The sequence below is a fragment of the Haliotis asinina genome, chromosome 1, assembly GCF_037392515.1.
Source record: "Haliotis asinina isolate JCU_RB_2024 chromosome 1, JCU_Hal_asi_v2, whole genome shotgun sequence".
Lineage (NCBI taxonomy): Eukaryota > Metazoa > Mollusca > Gastropoda > Lepetellida > Haliotidae > Haliotis > Haliotis asinina.
This window is the reverse complement of record NC_090280.1, coordinates 84,968,872-84,978,088: the sequence shown is the minus strand read 5'-3', so window position 1 is coordinate 84,978,088 and position 9,217 is coordinate 84,968,872. Positions and strand designations below refer to the sequence as shown.

General features: G+C 41.4%; 1 protein-coding gene across 1 annotated transcript; it reads left to right on the top strand.

Moving 5' to 3' along the window:
- Positions 1–529: 529 nt before the first annotated feature.
- Positions 530–2,476, top strand: LOC137276701 (uncharacterized). The gene has a single exon (XM_067808325.1). It carries the CDS (start codon positions 530–532, stop codon positions 2,474–2,476), a length of 1,947 nt encoding a protein of 648 aa, XP_067664426.1.
- The last annotated feature ends 6,741 nt before the right edge of the window (positions 2,477–9,217 follow it).

The window sequence follows — 9,217 nt, the reverse complement described above, 5'->3', positions numbered from 1 at the left end:
ACAACAACCACAGAATCTTTCGTTATCCAACACTAATATGTGTAGTTATAGGATGTTATTTGTTATAATGTGCATGATGTAATTTGTCCGGAGTTTAATTGTCTTTGGTTTGTGAGTTCAACAACCATTCTTATGGGCAGTCTGTTTTGTTGAGTGCGTTGCGGGGGCGTTTCAATGACCTAGGCAAGGATTGCAGGATGGCGACCTCCACAACTGGGTGACATGTCCTATAATTTCTATAAAGACATTCAAAAGCTTATGGACATTTTCGTGTGGGATCGAATGGTCAGACTCGCTGATTTGGTACATTGCTATGTGCGGCTTTGAATAACAAACAAATCAAACAAAAAGAATATAATTTGTATATCCCTCAGGAGGCACAGTTGGTATAATTATATGATAAGGTCCTGCTTTTGGACTTTCATCTCAGTTTCGTTGTAATATAATTAAAGAACTCTGAAAAGAAGACATACAACAAATAAAAGTACTCATGCTTCTTATGTTACAGACTGACTCACTCTGTCATAGCATGGATGTCCGTCACACTTTCTTCCTGACTGCCATCCTTCTTGCAACGTACCACTTAAGCGATGGTGCCCTGGGAGAGAAGGCGAGATGTGACTTCCCAGACTTCCTCCAGACGCCGCCAACTAAATCCTGGCTGTTGAACCACAGCCACACAGTCGTCACTTATGATGTATCTGGGGGTGTTCTCACGGGCTTCGATTGCCGCAAGGACAACACAGAATGTTCCCAGTACAGCCGAGTGTGCTGGAATCGCTACAGCCACAACAGAGTCCTGGTGAAACATCTGGAATCCGACTTCCAGAACAAGTTTCTGTGCATCCAATTCATCCAAAGAAGCATCAGTGTCATTCAGATAAAGATATCTCACACTCAGACAGGACATGTTGGCAAGTACCTGTGCAACTTTGAGGATCTGGACCTGGACCCATGGCCCTGGATATCAGAAGAACACTTTTCCTCCTCATCCACTTCATGTCCCTTCATCGGTGGCTACAACTTTGATTTGTTCAAGTTTAGTGATCACCACAGGAAGAAGATACAAATGAAGTGCATCAGTGCCATCCCTCCTGTGCGTGTTGAAAGCGACTGCGAGCAGGGCGAAGGGATGACGTTTCAGTTTCGGAATTCGGCCTGTCTACACAGAGAAGGAAACTTTGACATGACCCAGAATACCAAATGCATGGCATCATGGTCACACGGGAAGGAACATTTTGGAATTCTTCGTAAGGATTCCGACAGATACTTCTGGTGTGTCAGGGTGAAATTCGGACAAGGGAATGAAGTTTCTAAGTTGATAGTGTTTCTGGATTTAATATGTGATCACACTCTGAACTTCACACTGACCCAACGCTACATCGAACTGGAGAAGCTAGAGAAGCGTAAAGTGTCCCATATGTGTACGGACGAATACTATGGCTGTGAGGTGATGAATGAGCTATGTACGGTTCTGTCTGACCTCTGTGCAAGAACTTGCGGAGGTTGTAATGCAAGCCACAAAGCAACTCCTTGTAACTTTCCAGAAAGAGTTCAAGGGACATGGCTACATTCTGAAAAGGACGAGAATAAGCATGTGGAAATATCCAAAAATGCTATAAAACTCCCCAAGTCAGGAGAATACGAATGTGTAACCTTCCAGGACTTTGTCAGACCTTTAAGAAGGGTCATACTGCGTCGTTTTGCAAACGGTTGCTATCCTAGATTCATGTGTATGCATTATAACTCCCCGTCACCATCCGTAATGAGGTTCAGATTGGGCAATTTGGACACGTGGCCTACCAAATTATCGGATGAATCAATTTGTGATGACAAGAACTTTATGACCTACCCCAGTGTCCGTAGCAGCATCAATACACCCTATTACCGACCTTATAAGAGCTTAATCAGACTTACGCCTGATCCTCGAGCCGTTACTTGCAATCTTCCAAGGATTCTACCCAGGGCTCTGACAGTCTATGACGACTATGGCATAACGTCCTGTCTTATACACGGGTCCTTTGCCTCTCCTAGAGAATTAGTGCTAGCAAAGACTCGCAATGGGTCTGTCCTTACTCCAATAAAATACACATGTCTTGGTTCTTTGACATTTATCGGAAGTTTCAAATCAATAATAACGATGACTCAGGGGAAAGAAGACGAATATCTATGTTGGATAATTGTTAATCGTAATTTTCTTCTTCAAGTGAAACCTTCATCGTGTAACACTCTAACGGCCAAGTTCATCATGGCTAGGAAAAAGACCTTCGAGGAAAAACTCATAAAGAGTTTCTATGTCACCTACTCCAAGTCAAGCCATGTCTGTGATGATTACTTTCATGAGCATTATGCGTACAAGCCACATTGGCGTGTTAATGTATTGCCGTATTCGGAGGAGAGCTCATCCGCCAATCGCCAAGTCCGAATGGCTAGTGTAACGATATGTGTATTTCTTATATTACGCGTTATTTCATGATTGGACACTTTGCAACAGATATCTGCAGTCAGGTATTTTCATAGCGAATGTGCTTATAACGGATACTGTCGTTTTGTGTCTATTTTAGTTAAAATGTTTATAACAAACTCCTTTTTAATTCGTGGATGAATTTGTTTGAATGAGTAATAACGCGTTTAGTTCTCTGCTTAGAATGTGTTTACTTTTACATTTCGGCTATTTAAATTTTTGGGTGGATTTTCAGACATATCAGTAAACGATGTTAACGATTTTAAAAGGACCTGTACACATTTTTTTAAATAGCAGAATCTGTTAAAGAAGGTACAAAACGTCAACGTTACAATAGAACGTGGTGCCGAATAATTAAGCCATTTGACTCTTTGTCTCACTGTCACCGCCATTACACATTATCATGAAAATACTTAGAGCTTACAGATATTTATACGATGTCCTCAGCAAGGATAATTCTTTATATATCACTTAGTGATACTGCATCCCACCTAGTGCTATCTCTATGTCATTGAGTTTGGCTTAGCCCTTGATCAGTTCCTTTTATTTACTATCCCACTTCACAAACCTAATTATCTTATCGATGGCTCTTATGACCTTCGGGAATGCTTATTTTATTATAAGTACAATTTGAATTTCATAACCACATCTTTTTCGTGGAACGTTTTGCCAGTACCCATTAGGAATTGGCATAAGCACTCCGTCGGGGAATACAAATTGTATTAGGATTCGTTGCTGTCTCTGTTCAGTCTATGGTCTAAGCGTTGTATATGTGCACAGTTCGTATATATGCATGATGGTGTCTCTTCGAGAATATAACATCTCCTTTTGTGGTACACTAAATAACCTTTCAGCAATGTATATAGTTTCATCCGTTTCACATCTTGCCATGTAAACTACAATCCCTGCAGAGTTGCAAGGCCTCTAACAGCACGCAATGGCCAGACATTGTGACTCACGTCCATCCTGTGCCAGTTGCAGTCAGATGTTGAGTGTAATGTCGTTCTGAGTGAGTATAGTTTTACGCCACTTTTATTTTTCCAGCAATATCATGGCGTGAGACACCTGAAATGGGCTTCAAACATGGCACCCATGTAGGAATCGAACCCTGGTCTTTAGCGTGACGAGAGGACATTTTAACCATTACGTTACCCCACTGCCTCAGTGCCTTTTCATTATTCAAGTTTTATCTCGGCGTGTCTGCTTTATATGGGAAGAAAACCCGGGGTGATGTTTATCACCCGAAGACGTTTATCACTTTGGTAAAACAAATGCACGGATGTTGTGTTGACCGAATTGGAACCATATTCAGAGCAAACCGGGAATCGAACTCGAGACTGCTCAAGGAACGCAATCCTGCACAAAGAATTCCATGACGTATAACAGGAACCATCTAATAAAACGGTCTCTGCTTATGGATTACGTTTGATAGTTATTCCTAGTTATAATGACGACAACCAAATTTAAAATTTAAAACTTCAACCAGTCTCGAATAGCCAGCGATACAGAATTACTGGACTCGCAAAGCGAAACAGCAGTGGAGTGAATGAGTGAGTTTAGTTTTACGTCGCACTCAGCAAAATAATCGAGTCTGGACCAGACAATCCAGTGACCAACAACATGAGCATCGATCTGCGCAATTGGGAACCGATGACATGAGTCAACCAAGTCAGCGAGTCTGACCACCCGATCCCGTTAGTCGCCTCTTAGGAAAAGCATAGTCGCCTGTTATGGGAAGCATGGGTTGCTGAAGGCCTGTTCTACCCCGGGACCTTCACGGGTCCAAACAGCCGTGGAAACAACTGAGAGCTTATACTCTGCGTTGACACAATGCGGTTACAAAGATAGGGTAACATGTCCTGCTGGTAGTATTTCCTACACGCCAAGAAAGCGTGACATGAAAGCAGCTATCACCATTGGATACAGACATTGGAATCAAACAAATAAAGGAGGAGAAATATTTTGTCCAAAAGTCTGACAACTGGCGCTTTCTCTTTGCTAAATCTTTAAATGTTTGACTCATTAAAACATATAATACAACGACATATTCACCAAATGCAGCAGTGTTGTTCAGTATAATGTGTTTCAGCCTTGTGGAAGAGACTCAGAAGCTCTTTCAGGTCTTAAGGAATATGGCACATTTGAGACATATCTATAAATAGCATTTAACTGTAAAATGTTCTATTAATACTTCCACTACTGCCCCTCCGTCCAATGCCATTTTTTCTGTTAGATCTAATAAATACATTTCTGTGTGGTGGTGAATGTAGCCCATCGCTAAGGTGTTCGCTCGTCACGTTGAAGACCTGGTTCGATTCCCCACACGGGTGCAATGTGAGACGCCCATTTCTGGTGTCCCTTTCGTAGTATTGCCGGAATATAATAATACTTCAACTCCACTTCCTTCTTCGGCCCGGGGGCCCTGTAATAGAGAGTCTGCCTATAAATCTGAAACATGCAGTTCTGGTCTTACTTGTGAATGATAATTTTCATTTGATTTCAAACTCTCATATGTCATTTGACATGTTCTTATAGAGTTGGGGAAAAGATAACTTCAAAGAGTAAAGCCCACGAAGATGTTTTACTTACAAAACAAAAACCTCAAAAGTTGCAAACAAGAGATGACCAAATATGTAGTGAAAAGCACACTTCAGGTTTATATATTTTCCTGCAGTTCTGGGTTTGGTGTCTACATTGCAAATCCTTTGACATGTGCATGTCCTTTCTGTGAAGCGCGTTATGTCGTCCGTGCTCATACACACTTGATGTGGTTCCAACAGCCTAGGCTTTGGTGAGCGGTAGGGTAACCTAGTGGTTAAAGCGTTCCCTAGCCACTCCGAATACCCGGGTTCTACTCCCGACACGGGTACAATGTGTGAAACCCATTTCTGGTGTCCCTAACCGTGAGATTGCTGAACTATTGCTAAAACGGCGTAAAACTAAACTCACACCCATGCCTTAAGTAAAGCTGTCCAAACGTTTCCAAATTTCCAAAGCTGTACAAATTCCTTTGTGACTTGTACTACGTATTCCCTTTTACATGAGTTTTTCTTGAAGAATGTTTAACTGTGAGGATGCATATAATTTATCAATGCGAAAACCACTGTGTTATAGCATGTACAAGGTCAGTTGACAGCTTAAATGTGCCCAACAATGCAAAGTGTAAATAATAAATTCTGTTCAAACGTATCTGAGATTGAACGAGGCCTACGACAGGAGCAGAATTCGTTGACATACAACAGATTGTACTGACACTGTCTCACCTTAATCCACGAAACTGATGGTCACAGCCAATGTTGATGTTGGTAGCTGAGTTGCTACACCACCCTATCGTTATGGGAGCGAAAGTTGTAACGACGTTTTGTGTCCACCATCGGCACCAAGACACCTGTGCAAGACACCTTTTTAATGTTCGTATATTCTTGGTGTATTCTGTGATCGTGATCACGTTGTGGAAGACGGAGTCTAGTTCATCATTAAAGACCGCAACAGAAACTTTTTTCTGATCCCAAACTTTTACAGACTTATAATCTGAGGAGTCAAGGAGACAGATGTTTGCAGTCTGAAGAACCTTACGTACCTCTGCAAGAGCTCCATCGTCATCGGCTTTAACATGAAATTTTCCCCTGTGATTCTGTCGACCGCCTACCTCTTGTCGATGCATCTGGATCCACCATCTCCCCCGTCAAGACTGTACCTGAATGTATCACTCAGCTTTCAAACGTTACTTCGTTTGCTGAGTTTCTTTGTCAAAACGACATGTCTTAACAATTCCATCACTGGCTTACGGGACTTTCAGTATGTTGTATTTAGTGAGTTCCGACAACAAACGAAACTTTTCCTCAGATCTTTCCATCAGCCAGTGGTGTCGAGACATGGTCTTCAATGATATTTTACGTTGTTTTGATCAGAACACGAATACTTTCACGTTTTAAAGCTTTTGCATTAGGATGAGGAATTAGCCCAGGAGCTATTCCTATTGGTCCACATATTCCTGCCACATATTTGCCCATACCGAGTAGCGATTATTGTTGATTATACACCAATACCTGCTACACCAAGCCCCATCCTAGTTACTTTAAGCATGCGATCAACACCTACAAGAACATTCCCATTATTTAATGCGAATCGTTCATCACTGCCCTTCTCTGGATGCTGTTATTAATTCACATGTTTGGTGTAAACGAAACTCATCGACACTTTATAACTTTTCAGATACTTTATCTAGTACGGGGTATAATCTCATGTTATAATATATTTTATACAAGAGTGTGTAAATAGTTCTCCCTCAACCCTTTCAGTCTCTGTTTCAACAGGTCTAGTCACATTCATATCAAAGGTAACTGAAGAATAGCCAATCAAAGACGTTGAACTTTCGAGTAGCTTAAAGTGCGTGACTGAATTTAGTTTTACACCACACTCACCAGTATTCTTGACCAGACAATTGAACAATTGGGATACGATGACATGTGCCAACTGATCCCGTAAGTCGCTTCTTACAACAATCATAGGTCACTGAAGGTAAATTCTTCACGGGTACCAAGAACTATAATTTCTAAATTATTCTTACCCATTTTGGGAAATTTTATTCTGACGTACATGAAATCTATACAACTAGTATGTGTCAGCCAAATAGTTATCAATTGGTATACATGCGCCTGACTGACTGATTCATGTCTCAGTTCAGGTTTAATCAAAGTCTGCTAGTTTCAGTCATCAGAAGTGTGCAATGTGACCGAACTGGTGGAAAATCTACTTAAATGCATACTTTGTCAGTCAGCCGTATCAAAAGGGACCAATCACTGGACACACACACACACACACACACACACACACACACACACACACACACACCACACCACACCACACCACACCACACCACACCACACCACACCACACCACACCACACCACACCACACCACACCACACCACACCACACCACACCACACCACACCACACCACACCACACCACACCACACACACACATTGTAAATATGAAAAAAAAATAATTGTATAAATTTCCAGCCAATTGACTCCTGAGTGAGAATTAGGAATGTCAGCTGACAACATCTCGGCAATACAGCAGTTGTTGAAAGAGCTGTTAGAGAAGACTTTGGATGAGAAAATCAGTGCTTTTGAATCCCAACACGAACAGTTTATGGCCGCTGCAATTTTGCATGGTTAAGCTTCGTGCAGCAGAACGTCGTGTGGTGACCGCTCTCGTCTTCATCTATGATGTTAGAACGTTACCCATCACATTCACGTTTTCCCAGCAGTATCTGTCTTTAAGTGGATTTATTTGAATCAGGTCTGACATTAAGTCCTCCTTGATTGTTTTGAACTTGAACTTCACGGTTAATATCGCCGCTCTCCTGTCTCCGAGTCTGCTTATTGAGGTTTGTTGTATCATCCAATGGATAACTTACATCCAGGAGAACCTCATGGTGCTGAACCAATTTTAATGGTCACAATGCCAAATGACACACAGAACATAAAAAACACTTTCTTTATTCTCGCATCCATATTCTCGGTTTTCTTCCGATGCTGCTGAGAACCTAAATGTCAGGGTCTTTTTTCCTTTCAACCTGTTGTGTGTTACCAGAAGAATATATTCTGATGCGCTCGTCCTATAACACGTCAATGTCAGGCAATCTACAAGTACTTGGTTTGATCTCATGGAATCCTTTCTTGCATCTGTTTCTCACCCATTAGTCGTATCCACCACTTCAACAGTCTGCTATCTGCAGAGATTCATTCTAATTGTGGTTATCTGTTATTTGTTATTAAAAAGACAACAAAGGCCTTGACATAAAGCTAAAAAGGAAGCGATTTATACGTCACCTACACTTCACGTTCACTCATGTTCCCATCCGCGAGTTCATTTCAGAAGCGGTTCATTTAAACACTGCCAAATATGAAATGAAATGTCAATCAGTAAACAAGCTCAACTGTAGCTCATGAAGCAACGCTCTCATCTCTGACCCATAACAGCAGCTACATCCTCCGTTGTACACTTTCTTGAACATGTTGTCTGTTCTGTTCTGAAGTACCGTTGATGAACCGAAACAGGTTCTTTATGTTAACACCCTTCGATTTAAGCTTTTCTATAACTTAAATGTTCTGAAGATGTTCTGTGGACAAATATTTGTTAAGCTGTCCACTCGCCACTACTCCATGACTTTCGTGCACAATGAAGTCAGCGCTACGGCTATCTTAAGCTTATGTTGGGAAATGGAAGTTATAATCATTGTAGCGCTAAAGTGTGGAAGTGGAAGTGTACCCAGGTACTTCTAAAACAATGCCACTAAACACTTGTGGATGAGGTCAGAGGGTAGTGGTTCAGCAAGCTAGCCACAGCACTCACCTCTAGTCCAGGAAATCAGGCACATTCAGTCATTGTCTGGTTATATTTTCTCGAAAGTTTTCTGATCGCGATATCAGGATAATGATTCAGCAGCCTGTTCATACTAAAGCAGAGGCACTCATCATGTCTGTGAAACCATTTCTGGTGTCCTACAGCGATTACAAAGACGTTATTAGATGATACATGGGACACCCAGTAGGTATGAATACATTACATGAAGTTAAACCAACTATTCGTAAAACCCTCTTGGTTGGAGTTCAGATTTGAGAAAGTCATTATACGACGTTGTCGTGTTGGTCACTCAAGACATAATCATGAATAGCTGCAAAAACTGGGAATCTTCAATGCTGTATCCCTTTTCACGGTAAAATTACAGACAATCCTGTTCC